This window comes from Leopardus geoffroyi, chromosome D1 (genome assembly GCF_018350155.1).
Source record: "Leopardus geoffroyi isolate Oge1 chromosome D1, O.geoffroyi_Oge1_pat1.0, whole genome shotgun sequence".
In the NCBI taxonomy this organism is placed as follows: Eukaryota; Metazoa; Chordata; class Mammalia; order Carnivora; family Felidae; genus Leopardus; species Leopardus geoffroyi.
In genome coordinates this window covers 85,892,539-85,908,775 of record NC_059329.1, presented here as the reverse complement: position 1 = coordinate 85,908,775, position 16,237 = coordinate 85,892,539, and the positions used below count along the sequence as shown (strand labels likewise).

The 16,237-nt window shown below is 35.4% G+C and overlaps 1 protein-coding gene across 10 annotated transcripts in view; it reads left to right on the top strand.

The window, feature by feature from the left end:
* The window catches only part of IMMP1L (inner mitochondrial membrane peptidase subunit 1), an 81,774-nt gene that overhangs the window by 64,790 nt on the left and 747 nt on the right, over positions 1–16,237 (top strand). For all 10 annotated transcript variants that reach the window (XM_045484864.1, XM_045484869.1, XM_045484868.1 and 7 more), the window contains one exon: positions 15,857–15,967. In XM_045484864.1, the coding sequence (XP_045340820.1) occupies positions 15,857–15,967 (111 nt within the window). The remainder of the gene's footprint in view (positions 1–15,856; positions 15,968–16,237) is intronic.

Sequence of the window (16,237 nt, the reverse complement as noted above, 5' to 3'; positions counted from 1 at the left end):
AGTTTGAAGTTAAAAGCCACTAATTTGCCAAAAATAATTTAGTTGGAAGTAGAAGCATTTAGCAAATGCTGCTACCATTGGGGTGTAAGACAAATTCATATCTTGTTTTCTTGGAATAACTTCAGACTGCTTTCTGCTTTTACCTTTCCCATTTTCTTGCCTCCCTACACCATCACTGATTACCATCACTGATTATTCTCTACACAGACTCTGAAATGATCCTTTTTAATAATGGTGCTTGTTAAGTGTAATAATGTTAGTCTTTTCCTCAAAGACCCAAGTGACCTCACATTTCACTCATAAGAAAAGTCTAGGCCTTACAATATCCTGGAGACCCTGTAAGATCATTCTTCCTGCTGCCTGTACTTGTGGTTAAAGGTCTAATTAGAATACAGGCACTCTCATTTGTTTACATATTGTCTGTGGCTGCTTTCACTGCACGAGCAGAGTTGAGTAGTTGTAACAGAGACGATATGGCCTGCAAAGCTTAAGCTGTTTACTATCTGCCCTTTACAGAAGAAGTTTGCTGACTCTTGCTTTAGAATATAAGGTTTTTCATGGCAAAGATTTGTTTTGACCACAGCTGATTTCCTAGCACATGAACTTTGATAGAACATCTGGTAGGTACTTTAAAAATACTTGAAGGGTGGACAAACGTGTATATGTTTAGGTTCCAACCATGTTTTCTTCTAATTTCTGTTCTACTCCTCAATTTCCTTTAGTTTCTGCTGCAAACTTGCGCCTAAGTGCATGTTGTTACTATTTTTCAGGTAAGGTAGGTGTTCCTGTAGCTCAGTAAACCATATAATACTGAGAAACTGGCAATCTGTGGTTATTGTAGTCTTCATAGATGTTTTGAAAGGTAAGCTAGTTCCACAGGCTACCTGACCACCTTCCAGGATTCCAGATGAAAGTTGTAGAAAATATTAGGATGTCCTTGTTACTTTGTAGCAGGACAGCAGAGTGCCGATTAAATGTTTCTTTCCCCAAGTGACTTACTTTTGGAATCAGTGACATTTTTCAGCCCTTTTATTAAGCAAACTAAAAATTCACCTGGCTCTGAATTGACTTATTGGTCTGGAATACTCTGAATGTGGTCTAGACTAAGTCTTCTAAAGGAATGGTAGATGAGGTACCCTGGACCTTCTAAGGGAAGGTTTGTTGCCCCAGAAATGCTGTGGTAGTTTTGTTAGGTAAAGACTAAATTGCCCTAGCAACATGCAGTGCCTGCTAATTAGGCCATATGGTCACGACAGTTTTCTACATTTCAGTAGAAATTCGTGTGCTTTTTGCACGTATTAACTACTATATAAGTATTCTGTTCTTTTGATCCTTTTACTGGTTGGCAGATTAACGATGGGTAAAGTTGTTACCTGTAATTGGTAAATTGTTGCTTTAAGTGTAAACTTCTGCTTCGCATTGGCTGTTCACTATATTATGAATCATTTTTAAATCTTTCATGTAATTACAACTTTATAGTTTCTCAACCATAGCAGCCACTGTATTAAATGGACATATTAGTAGATCTGTGATTATGGGGATTTCAGTATATTCCTGTAATTAGAGCATCACAATCTTTTATTTTTGTTAAAGCAAACATATCTATACTTATTAGAAAAATTATGTTTTAATCTATTATTAACCTATCAAAATATAAGGCTATTTAAAACTTTTTTGTTCTTGCTACCACAGATCCCAGTGTTATACACAAAAGGTGAAATGTTCACCAAACAGTAGTATGTTAGGTGACTAAGGAATGTAGTATTTCTTGCCTTTAAAAAAAATTATATATATGTTAATAACAACATCATTATTGTTATTGAGAGAGATGTAAGCAATAGAAAACAATTTTATATTTCAGAAAGAACTGATTAAATGTTCTCAGGATATATTGGTGGGGTACTGTTTTTAAAAGGAGAAGTTGTAAATGGGGTAATATGCCAGTGATAAAGCTGTTTTACAGTGTATTGGAAAATATTTCTGAAAAACTGATCAGCAAACTGAAAAACTCACTATTTGGACAGTGTTAGAAAATGGTCACTGTATAAAGTTAACACTAATAGCCCCTTACTGTGTACTGTGTATTTAGGTCATAGTTCAAATCCTTGAATATCTTAATGCTGTTTTTCTGTTTGTTTAAATGTCATTTACTTTAGCTAAAAGTCACAACCATATGGTCTTCTATTACCACTTGTATTATAAACACAAAAAGTACTTATGTGGAGGGAAAGGAATCATCAGATTGAAAGGGCTTGTTTATTATAAGCTGCTGATACACTAAATCCTTATGTCATTTAACTAGAAGAACTACCTAATAATGTCACTTATTACAACTAGGATATCTAAGTAAGAGACTTGCTTTTTGCAGACTATAGTGATAAAAACCTGTGCTACACATCCATTTCTCAGCAACGGGTCCCGGGATAATCAATCGTGGCATACTGCTAATGCCTTGATTGCAGCTGATGTGGAGGAAATATGTTTACTCTTTTGCTAAAGTGAAGTTCACTGCGGAGATGACGTGACTTTTTCATCCTATAGCTAACACAATTCTGAAGATAAATTTGACTTATTGTTTACAATTCTGAGGTGTTTTTCTTCTGATATTAACATTAAATAACCATCTTTGAGGCCTCCACAACTTAAGCATTTTCTGATGGGTTCTCTGGACATTTTCAGAATAATTTAATCTTATTTTAACAGTAAGATGTAGTTTATAGAATTTTATTTTGTAGAAATGTTTTTTATCTTATGTATGTTTGAATATATATTCATATACATATGAAGATTAGCATTTGTGCTGAAAGAGTAACAAGTCTTCTTGAAACTGTGTTTTGCTCACCTAAATATATTTTAACCACTCAGAGTTGGAAAACCAGTGCCATTGATGTGAATCGAGGGAGGCAGTTATGCAATTCAGTAAAATGGAAATATTTATGTATGTTTATCTGAAAGTCATATGAGACCTTTCTACTTTAAGGTTGCCTAAAAGGAATTGGGAGAAAGAAATTAAGAAGACTGAAATTGTAATGCTGCTGTTCAGCGTCAGCACCTGAAGCAGACTGTATCTCTAATGGTAGAGAGTATATTCCGAGTGTCATGTGGCCTCCTAATCTGATACAGTGCTCTGCTGGAAAGCTGCTGTTGACGAGGTGGAATATGTTGAAATGTCTTTTGAAATAAGTGTCTAAATGAGGTTCTAAATGAAGTTAAGTTCCCACTTTAGGTAATTAAAATTCTGTGGGTTTCAGTGACTCACTTAATGTTAGTCCATAAAAGCATTCTCACTCTACTAAAGTATCATCTGCCTAAAATTAGAATTGGAAAAGAGGAATAACATGTAAAAGTAGGTATGCATGTTATAAGACAGTTGAAAATTGTAAGTTAAACTGTTGGCATTATAAGCCATTGTAGTGCTAACCTACATATATGAATGCTTTCCTCTTGCATTAGAATTTTCATAACTATTGGAAGATAGCGTAGGAATCATTTAGTTTGACACAGGTAGTGCCTGCATCCCCACTAAACACACCTGAAGTGCCAACAGAGAGATTTGTCTCCTTAACAGTTAAAACTGTAGGGTGAGCAATTTAAAATTGTAAGCTGCAACTTAAGATTCTGATCTACTTCCTGTACACTGTGTGTATGAATCTCTAAATCAGGAAGGATTAGAGAGTCTTTTTGTCATCTGAAGAAACATGAACTTGACCTGACTTACCTATGAAAAGAAAGTCGAAGTGGGTGTAGGGTCATGGACCAATATGGATTTCTAACCCTAAATGCAAATGTAGTACCTAACCGCAAACCAATCCCAGCATTTAGGCATCTTCTTTAATGAGGCTGTGCTCCAGAGCAGCTAGAAGCACTGGACTTGGGAGTTGGGGAGGTGGGTTGGTAGAGAAGACGTAAGTGGTCCTCAGCAAGCCATAGTGGCAGGCAAAATTTGCCAGACATTAACTTCACAAATTTCCTTTTACTTTTATTTATTTATGTATTTATTAATTCCATAACTAAGTGCTATTGAGCACTTACTTGAGGGCCAGAACTATGTTAAAGTAGATTAAGTCTCTGCCTTCAGTGCTGTGCAATAGACCTTTCTGCAAAGTGGGAATATTCTAGATCTGCACTGTCCAGTATGGTAGCCACTAGGCACATGTGACTGCTGAGCACAGGACACATAGCTAGTGTGTCTGAGGAACTGAATTTGAATTTTATATAATTTGTAAAATTAAAAGGCCACATGTGTTACTGCGGATACCAAAATGGACAGTATAGCTCTAGAAGCTTATAGCCAGATTGGAAGAGCAGACAAGGAATTACAATGTGATGAAATAGAATTATATATAGGGTGCTATGATAAGGCACAAGACGATATTTATTTAGACTGGGATTGATAGGATTTTTCCAGACAGGCAGGGGAGTAAAGCTTGAGTTGAAATTCTAAAGAATCAGTAGGAGTTGACCAAAGCAAGCAGCATATTCATAAGGTCTAGAAGGGAGAGTATATCATTGTGCTTTGGGCATCTGCCAAAAAGTAAGTTCTCCTGTCTGGGACATACAGTGGGGAGGGGTGGGTAGTGAAAAGAAATGAAAAGGTAAACAGCACTCAGTTCCTTGTGTCTCAAACAGGGAAATAACATGATCAGATAGTTTTTTTAAAATCACCCTTAAAATAAAAACTTTAAAGTAAAGTTTGTGTAAAAAAACCCAATATTATTAAATTCTTGGAAAAAATAAAAAGTCGCTCCGATATTAGTATAGATTAATAGAGGAAAGTTTGGAGTAGGAAAGACTGGAGGCTGAGAGACCAGTTAATAGGTTGTAAGACATAATTAAGATAATAACATTAAGAATGGAAAGCAGTACAAAGTTTGGAGAAAGAGTAAGGAAATATCTAGACTGGATGGGATGCTGGAAGAAATGGAACTGAAGGGCTTAAAATGGAGCCAGATTTCTGGTTTTAGCAATGAGGGTAGATGGTACATTAGGAGATTCTGGGGGGACATGTTAATTTGGGAAATGGAGACAAGATATAGCCTGTCTAATAAGCCTAAGAGAGACTTTATTTTAAATGAATACAGTGGCAGCTAAATTATTATAAGTGGGGAAAAAAACGCAAGTGCTTTCCTAGAATGACATTTGGGTATTATACAATTCCCTCCTGAATGTCCACAGTGTATTCTCATGATCTCTTAGTTAAAACAATGTTTTGGTGCTCTCAGCCCTCAGAGATAAATCTTACTTTTTAAAGATCTCCAGCTATTCTCCTCTTTGTACCTTACTACATCGTTACAAAAAATGTCATCTGTCGTCCACTAGTCTAACTTGGAATTTTGTATTCACAAAGCTAGGTTTCATTTTAAATACCTTCCAAGGTATGGTGCATTAGAGTTGTGGTTTTGATGAATAAAACACAAGTGGAAGAATTATCTGTCAAGAAAAACATGTAACATAATGCCTTTTGTGTGTTTTTTTAAGGCATTGGTAACATCAAATACAACAAGATCTACATATTTCATTGTAATTATTTCTTCTTTGGAGTATGGACTCTTTTCTACCCCAGATTTTCTATTTCTTATACCATTTCAGCTGTTGAATCAGATTTCTTAGCCAGTCTCTATATGAAGTACTTATGTATGGGAGCCATAGAAAATGGAAAAAAGCTCTATTCATTCATCTATAGGAGTAAATCCATATAGGGATGAGTTTTGACTTCGGGAAGAATTATTTGAAGTCCCAGGAATAAAAATTTTGGTGGAAACATAATAGTACATGCTTTGCACAGTATGTATATATCTGGTTTGCCAACTGTTTAGACTTTTCTCAGAGAATGAGAAAATTCATTATTTACATACTTACCACTCCATTCTACTACTCTCTGAAATACCCTGTGTTTCATTAAGTTAGGCTCATCTTTTGAAATATGAGAACCAGAGTGTACAGTAGGGTGTATTAAAATGAAGCTACAGAGATAGTCTTGAAATGAGAATTGAAATGCTTCTTTTAAGTACTAATCCAAAAGCAAAACAGGTAACATTATTTTACAAATAGAACAAAAAAGAAGAGCAAAATAATCTATTGTCCTAGAAAAACAATACTATAGGATTGGGACATTAATACTAGATGGCTAGGATGGCAAGGCATATTTGTTGTCTGATCTCAGAAGCTAAGCAGGGTCAGGCCGGGTTAGTAGTTGGATGGAAAAGGCATGTTTGTTGGCTTTAGTCCCAACACCTTCCCCCACTGTGTACCTTCTGACTGGTTGGTATACAGTTGCAAAGAAGTGAAAGCTTCACAAGGAAGAGCCTAAGCATTTGGTATTTAATAAACATTGCTTAAGATGCCTGTTGAAAAAATAAAAATGGTAGTCCTTAAAAACTGAATTTCACTTTGCAGAGAACTGGGTAAACTGTTTAGGAAACTAGGAAGAAAGCCCACCAGACACCATTCATACCAGCAGGTGGGGCAGCTGATAAACACAGTAGCTAATAATTAGTGAGTGCTAACTGGGTGCCAGGAGCCTTATGTATTGTTTCATTTGGTTCTCTGAAATATTTCTGTAAGGTATTTATTAGTCTTAGTTATATAGAAGAGTTTTAAATAACCTGCCTAAGGTACTTAACCTAGTAAGTGGCAGAGCTACATTTTGAACTCAGGACTCTTGTTCTGTAGACTGTATCTTTTAACCACTGTGCTGAGACAGCCCATCAGAAATTCCTCTTCAGGCTGGATGGAGGTATTAAGTACTTGCGGAGCTTAGCTTGCAATAGCTATGAGAATGAGCAAGTCAAGTCTTAGATTAAGCTCTAAACCTATTCAGCAAGCAGATGCTCAATAAGCATCCCCCATCATTACTCCAACCTGGAGCTATAGCCTATTGGAACTTCTGTGAAATTCCTCTTTGGTGATAATTGGCTAATGAACCCAACGTGGCACATTTTTAAGTAGGGAAGAACAATAACAGTCTCCATGAATGATGCAGATAGAAGAGTAATAAGTGAACATTTAAATGGGGAGAAAAAGAAGCAGGACTGCCCAGAAATAGTACCCACTGAAATAATCAGTGTGTTAACTGTTTCATGCCTGGTCCTTACAAATGTTAATCCCTTTGTCAGGCATCTAGCATTTGGGAGTACCACCATCAGGACTCCAGGTAGACAAACGTGGGCAAGAAGTTGTGCCAAGGAGAATGTCCATGAAAATAGAATGTTTGTGAAACTGTTTCTGAGTTTGGCTTTCAGAGATACTCGTAACTGGCAGTTGAGACTCCCATTTTTCGAAATTAAAATTAATCATGTTTTCTCTGCCTTGTGTTATCAAAAGCTCTTCTACTTGATGGCCTCCTAGAGGATTCAGTGCTTCACTTTCTGACATACATATCTTTGTGTATAGCTTTTGTTGGTGTTATAGGGAGCATAAACTCCAATAATTATTGATGATGTTTCTAATTTTGCTTTTGCATGAATCATACTAATACTGGGTTTTATGAAGTTCTTTTAGAACTATATAATTATTTCATTTCCCAATATTCTCCCTAGTAGCTTGTATGCACAGCATCTTACCATGGCTATGTTTTGGTTATATAAGTCATGATTAAACAGAATATGCATTAGCCACATAATGGTATATAGTAATTTGACTTGATCCTGCTTAACTGGAAGATAGTAACATAAAAAACAATTTTTTGGCATTAATTGTTAGAGTGAAATGACATGTGAAATGAAATGTACATTCATCATATGGGCTTTTTTCCAGGGTAGGGAAATTGTACATTTTTATATTTCACATTTATCATTCCAGGAGACCCAAAACAAAATCTTGAAAATATATGTGGAAAATTACATACTCTTAAGATTAAAGTGTTAACTGATGTATTACCCCATTTACTTTTGCCAAAAAGAAATAAGGCTTTATCTGACTGCTTTCATAAGATGTGTGTACCTCTCCTTTTCCTTTATAATTCAGGAAAAGGAAAAAATGATGTCAAAAAAAGGATTTCTAAAACTTTGTCCCTTTCCTTGCCTTTATGATTTTTGTTTGTTTCTTTAATAACTACTGTTTTCCTTTTCATTTATAGTCGTTTTAGAAAGCTTACTGAGGTTTGAGTAGTAGCAGGCCAGTGCATACCCTACCTTTGTTGCCTGTAGATTATAAAATATCCCACCAAAAAGGGTTAATTAACAATGAATCTATTATTAGGGTTTTCTGTTTCTTGAAACTTTTGAAAGGCCAGACATACAAATATTCTTCAGTTGGAACTTTTTCTTAATTAGATATTTTTTGCTTAAATAAATGAGTTTGATTGCTATTTAGTAAATGTGTTATTTGATATTGTGGACTCTTGCATCAGATTTCACTTGAATCCAGAAAAGTAACACCTGTGGGTTGGTTCACAAAGCCTCTTTTGTTAAATGGACACCCGCGGGCCATGAGGCAATTACATTTGTTGCTTGTACTATAAAGGAGGCACTTAACTAGACCTCAGTAAGTACAGCTAAGAACTAGAGGCTTGATTCTTTTGTCCAGCCCTGAGATTAGGTTTTATCATACATCAGGAAGTAAACCTCTGACGTAGAAAGGAAAAACAAGAATGTTTTAAGGGTTCTTTCAATGCTTTAAAAGTTAGCCCTGGGAAAATTCAGATTAGAGCCCAAGTAAAAATTTCTATGTGGTATTCATTGTAAACATGTTCATATATTCTTACTCAGCTTCACAAATTCATTCAAGTTGGTATGGCAGATTTACAAAGGTATGAACAGGAAAAGTAATCTAACCATTTACAGTTTTGGTTATGAGAAGTAACGAACAAAGGCATGGATGGAATTAGGGATTTCCATTTTTGGTAATTTGCAAACACTTATTATAAATGAGTTTTTTGGTGTCCTTACTACTTTAGTTGCAAAGTTATAATAGCTCTTTTTAAAATACATTTTAAACTACCATTTTATCTATTAATATTTTATTATAATATTGCTATAGGATTTTTTTCTCTTAACTGGTTTGAATATCCAATTTAGTGATAAACAGTAGGTTATCCCACAGATAATAACTGTGTTTGGGGTTAGAAAATTTTTGTTCTGTTTCTTTTCTCAGTCTATACCAGAAAGGTCAAGTTTTAAGTTTTGGACCCATACCAAAAATGTGTTGTACTTTATGTTTATTTAAATAAATGAGTTCTTAGCTAGGCTAATATTTTAGTTATCCAGAGATCTGGTAACAGTAGTGCGAATCACAATCATTTATTTGTACTATAGAAAGAAACAGAACCTTCTGTATAGATTGGAAGTTCAGTCCCTCTCTACACTATCAAAGGCAAAAAAAAAAAAATAATAATAATAATTGAACAAAGCTCATCCTAACCTGCATCGTGATGGACAGTGTTCTCTTTTCAAAAAGTACAAGTATCACTGAAGGGACGAGGCATATTAAGATACATATATGTGTGTGTGTATATATGTATATACACACAAATGGCACCTGATTTATTATGGTTTGACTTAAGTTTTATTTTTACTTTATTGTGCTGCAAAAGCGATACATATTCAGTAGAAACTGAACTTCAAATTTTGAATTTCGATATTTTCCTGGGCTGATGTGCAGTAGGATACTGTCATGGTGCTGGGAAGCAGCAGGTGACCCACAGCTTCCAGTCAGCCTCACAAATTAAGAGGGTAAAGTGACCATTTGCATCCAACCATCCTGTACCATACAGCCATTCTGTTTTTCACTTTCAGTGCAGCATTCAATAAATTACTTGAGATATGTCACCCTTGATTATAAAATAGGCTTGTGTTAGGTGATTTTTGTTCAAGTGTAGGCTAATATGTGTTGTCTGTTTAAACTAGGGTAGGCTAAGCTATGGCATCCGGTAGGTTAGGTGTATTAAATGCCTTTTCGACTTAGAACACAGTTGATCCTTGAACAGACAACATGGGTGTGAACTGCATGGGTCCATGTACACGTAGATTTTTTTATACTATGGTACTGTAAATGTATTTCTCATCCTTATGTTTTTCTGAACATTTTCTTTTCTCTACCTTATTTTATTGTAAGAACACAATGTATAATACGTATATAAAATACGTGTTAATCGACTGTTTATGTCATCAAGGCTTCCCGTCAACAACAAAACTATTAGTAGTTAAGTTTTGGGGGAGGTCAAAGGGAATACATGAATTTTCGACTAGTGGGAGGGGGGTCGGCACCCCAGTCCCTATTGTTCAAGGGTCAACTGTATTTTCAACTTATGATGGGTTTTTTTTGGACATAACTTCACGGTAAGTTGAGGAAGATTTATATGCATTTTTTAATTAAGCAATATATACTGCTCATAAACATGTAAGTTTTGTGGGGTTCTTTAAACATTTATACATATTGCCCTGCAACTTTTTTCACTGTCTTCATGTAAATCTATTTGTTTTTTTTTTAACCAGCTGTCTATTATATAAATAAGTCATATTTTACTTAACCTCTACCTACTGAGGAACATTTCTACTTTTGCCAATTTTGAGATACAAGCAATACCATGTTGAGCTTCCTTATTTGTACATGCTGAGTTTGGCAAATCTTTTCTAGAGATTTTGAAGGGAAAGGGTAAAACAGAAACATACAGGGGATGCAACTGAAAGGGATGCAAGGTGGAGAGAGATGCCACTTTACTTACATAGAACTTTTAGTTCTTACCAAAAGTATTCTCTTCATATTACTATGAAGTATGCTAAGAAAAATTATACATACAGACTTTTAAAATTAGATAATTTGAATGTTTGTTTTTGGCAACGATGAAGTGATCCTGAATTTGCTGTTCTGTCATAAATAACTAGAAAATCGGACAAAATATGTGGAACAACTGTTCTCAGAGAATGCAGAAGCAGGAAGTACAGGACAGATTCCTAAGAGAGGAGAAACAAATAAAGCAAACCCTTTACTTGTCCCTACATTCTCCTGTAGGGCAGGAGGTACCTTTCAGAAGGTACTGAAGTAAAATTTGAGCCAAAGGTCGTTGTTTTGCTGAGCTGAAGAGACAGAGACTGGAATAGAGGGAAGTTTAAGTAGTTGGGACTTATGGATAAAACTGTCTGGGAAAGCAGAGCTACCGAATGATCAACATAAATCTCCATAGATGTTCTCTTGGCTTTTGCTGAATACTAAATTGTACCCATTTATGGTGAAACCTAGAAACTGAGCAAAGAAGGAGTGGGGAGCCAAGCAATTCCCAGAGCTCACACAGGGCTGAGAGCAACTGGAGGTCTGACCAGCCAGAACAGATAGATGTCACTGAATACTCAGCATATTCAATAGAGATCCCAGAATATCCTGCCTTAGTAGTAGGCCTAACGTAGCCCTTAGAGTACACTGTGAGATAGACCCAACCTAACAAACTTAAAAACGAGGCTTGAGGGGGGCCTGGGTGGCTCAGTCAGTTAAGCGTCCGACTTCGGCTCAGGTCGTGATCTCGCGGTCCGTGAGTTCGAGCCCCGCGTCGGGCTCTGTGCTGACAGCTCAGAGCCTGGAGCCTATTTCAGATTCTGTGTCTCCCTCTCTCTGACCCTCCCCCATTCATGCTCTGTCTCTCTCTGTCTCAAAAATAAATAAACATTAAAAAAAATTAAAAAACCGAGGCTTGAAAGGAATAAGCTGATCCACAGCTAACTTAACCGCCTCCCCTAAAACAAGCAGACCTCCCTCAACATTCAGCACGCTCTAAAGAAACAACAAAATCCACTCAACAAATGAATGTCCAGCTTAATCACAAATTACTGGATATGTGAAGAAGTCTGAAAGTGTAACCAGTAACCAGAAGAAAAATCAATTAAATCCAGAAAAGGCAGAAGTAATGGAATTAATAGACATGTGCTTTAAAACACTAATTCTAAATATTTTTAAGGATCTCGAGGATGAACATAATGAGGAAAGAAACTGTAAATATAAAAAAGAACCAAATGAAATTTCTAGAACTTAGAAAACATGGTATAGTCTTTGTAATAGATTAGACTGCAAAGGAGAAAAGATCCTAGTCTATGAGAAAATATTTGCAATACCTGTCAAAGGACTTATACTCAAGGTAAAAAAGGGATTCTTAAAATGAGTAAGAAAACCCATTTTAAAAACTGAGTAAAATATTTTAATAGATATTTCACAAAAGATATGCTAATAAGCACAAGAAAAAATGCCCATCAGAGAAATGCAAATGAAAACCACAATGTGATACCAATAACCTACTAGAATGGAAAAAGATTTTTTATAAGTTTATTTTTGAGAGCGAGGGAGTGCACACACACACACATGCATCAGTTGGGGAGGGGCAGAGGGAGAGAATCCCAACCCAACTCCATGCTGATAGCACAGAACCTGATGTGGGGCTCGAGCCCACGAAACGTGAGATAATGACCTGAGCTGAAATAAACAGTTGGACGCTTAATCAACTGAGCACCCCAAGGTGCCCCTAGTATGGCAAAAAAAATTTTAAAGGAATATACCAAGGTGTGGAGCAACCAGAATATTCATACATTGCTGTAGGAGTGTAAAATGATTTAATTACTTTGGAAAAGTTTAAGGTTAAGCATACACTTATGGCCCATAAATTCTACCCCTTGGTATTTACTGAAAAGAAATGGATTTACACAATGTTTATAGTGCTTTATTTGTAACAGGCCCAAACTTCAAAGAAAAATGTCCATCAGTAGATTTATGGGCAAACATTGTGACTTATAATAGAATTCTACTTAGAGGTAAAAAGGAATGAATGACTGATACATACAAGATAGATTAATCATAAAAAATTGCTGAACAAAAGCCAGATACAAAATAGTATGTATGTACAATCTTGTTTATATGAAATTTAGGACCAGGTAAAACTAGTTTCTAGTCATGGATCTCATTAGTTGCCTGGTACTGGGATGGGAACTTTTACATCTTGATTGTGATTAAGTTATGTAGGTGTGCACACCTTCCAAAACTAGTGTCAAACTTGGAGTGCCCTTTACTGTATGTAAGTATACATCTATAAAATTGATTTTTAAAGTGTACATCGCACTCTATACCAAAAATAAGTGGAGTAATTTCAACATCATGAATTTTTTTACTGGAGACTAAGTAATTGACAGGTCAGCAAAGGTGACTGCTTTGATTTTAAGAGATCCACACTTAGAGGTTTTCCTGTTTATAGAGAAGCTCGTATTAAAGAGCTCATAAGTGATGAGGTTGTTTCCTTGATTTGTGTACTTTATATCAAGCATTGACGTCTGTGAGATGTAGAGGATAGTCCTTTACTGTAAGTGGATGCATGGGGATTAGAATGTATAGGCTTCAGATAAATGGGATTAGCATGTCCCATATTTGAACCTACTTCTATTAACTATCAATAACAGTACTTCACAGGTTGTTTTAAGGATCTAATGAGGTTTTTTTTTTTTTTTTCAATTAAATAAACCAGAAAGCCATGTATTACATACTGGCTTGCTTTACTCTCCCCTCCCTTTTGTTCCACTCCTTGCGATCAAGGACTAGGTAAAGATAGCCTGGGTCACAGTCTTCCATAGGCTTCTGGTAATATGTTCTGGGTTCTCTTAGCATATTCCTTTCTGTATTTGTTAAGTTATACCAGAGATAACACTTCATCACTGTATTTAGCTAACTTGAAAGAAGCTTAGGTCATACAAAAGTGATTGTGCTTTACAAGAATTACTACTCACTAATATTACCACCAAATATCGGAATTCCAGTTTTGGCTTAGTTGTTGCAAAAAATAACATGGCATAAATACTGTCTATTTGCTTGTTTGATCATAAGATAGTAGACTTAACAAAAAACCCAAGCAGGTTAGTAACATGTTGTAATCCAGGGCCCCAAGCAAGGTAGGCTTTTTAATCAGTGCTCTAAACAATCAAGAGTATTTGATATGGGCAGGCAAGGTTGGGGAAAACTTCATGGATAAATGGAATATATATTGGATCCTGGTTTATTATGTTTTTTAGAACTCAGAAACAAACACATATTAAAAACTATGGAAATTTAAACATAAATGATGTCTATATTATAGCTTCTCCCAGAGTGGTACTTTGAGACTATGTTAATGACACATGGCTTTTCCAGATATACTATTTTGTTCCTTTTTCATTTATGACCTGAGATGGATTCATTTCTCTACTCGAGCAGTATTAAGCTTCACTGCCATAAATCCACTTATAATATAGGTAGGAACTAGTCTTGCTTTTGACTCTAGAACCTATAACTAGTTCCACTAATAAAAGTGAGTGATCTTATAGTATCTGATATTCTTTCAAGAAACTTGTTCTTTCTCTACAAGTAGATTTAACATTGAAATCTGTCTACACGAAAATAATTAACTTGATTTGTTTTGGGCAAATATTTCTGCATAAGACATTCCAAAATTATATGATTCCTGATGGAAAGTGAAATTCAGATTTTATATACTTGTACACATTCATTTTTCCAAAAGGCAACATGGGTGTTTGGGGGAAAGAAATGAAAAATAGGTAGATCACACAGGATTTTTAGGAAAGTGAACACACTCTGTGATATTATAATGATGAATACATGTTCTACATTGGCCAAACCCGTAGAATGTACAACACCAAGAGTAAACCCTAAGTTAAGTCTGGACATTGAGTGATTATGATGTTGATATGGGTTCAGCAAGTGTAACGAATCTACTGTGATCAGGGATGTCAATGGGGGAGGTTATGTATGTGTGGGGGCAGGGGATAGGTTGTAAATCTCTGTACCTTCCTCTCAGTTGTGCTGTGAACCTGTAACTGCCCTAAAAAAAATCTTTAAAAAACAGTAATTTGTAACATTTTTTAATATTGCAGTCATTTCTTATTAAATCCAATAGGAGTATTTTTCTTCATATAAGGTCCCTAAGTAATAAATAGCCAGTCAAAAGAAAAGTGAAAAGAAATTTTTTCTCAGTAGGTCATTTTGGTCTGGTCAATAATTCAACTTTTCTGAGTAACAAACTGTAAAATAATTTGTAAAATGCAACTTTAAAGATAATTGCTGCCGAGTAATTTTTAAATATGGTATATTTCATATCACAGAGGGCATTTTTTTTTTTAAGTAAGGTGTTCTAAATATTCTTATGGTTGACAGAGTAAAAATTTAAACTTAACGTTATTTATCAGTTAATGCCCAGGACATATAGGAGATAGGGTCTTTCATTTAGTAGAAGGTCACCATCATTAATTTACAACTGATGATTTTATAATAGGTCCTTCTAGTTCTTGATGGTCATTATTGAAGTATAATGCATTGAAGATATGGCCTGTACAAAAGCAGAACAGGGATCTTAATTAGAATTCTGACAAGCCCACTCCAATAAAATGATGAGATTATTTGTAATTGATGTCACAATCAATTACCATTTAGTTCATCATGAGCATTCTAATAGGTCTGGCCTTGGTATTGGCCCCAGGATGTTGCTGAGTGAGTGGCTGCCCTGCTTATGCTGTTATAGAGACAGGAGGGCACATTTTCAGTCAGCATCCTAATGACCTCTTTTGAAGTCTATTAAATTAATGACCCTGTCACACTGTTTTGATCTCTTATAACCTCAGTTTGGGGTTTGTGTAACAAATTAATGTTTGGGAACCATGTGGCAAAAAAGATCTTTTAAAATGTTGAAACCTTCACATTACTTACTAATATTCAGTAGAAGATATTGTGCAAGAGATAAAAGCAAAAATACAAATCACAGGGTTTGTGTGTATTTTATAAATGAGAACTTTAAAACATTTCTCCATACTACCAAAAAGACGCGCTTTTAGTACCCAATTTATAGTACCCAAATTTATTTTTCTTTCTGAAAAGGGGCTGCTTTCTTCTCTAATTCTAGGTGCCAACAGGTCATGTGTGGTTAGAAGGTGATAATCTACAGAATTCTACAGATTCCAGGTATTATGGACCTATTCCATATGGACTAATAAGAGGACGTATCTTTTTCAAGGTATTATTTTCTGCTTAAAATTTAGGCTTTCTTCTCTGAGCTGGGAAAAAAAAAATTCTTTCAAAATGAACTTTGAAATATTCAGCTATCAGTGGACTTAACTGTAGCAGTGACTACATTTAGGAACCTGCTGGCCTTCAGAGCTATAAACATTACCCTTTCCCCACTGAGATAGGTAATTAAGAGTAATTTTTTGTTTGAATAATAAAAATTCAAACTACTTTAGTTATAAGACGCCTTTCATTTAAATCTCCAAAATGTAATTCTTTC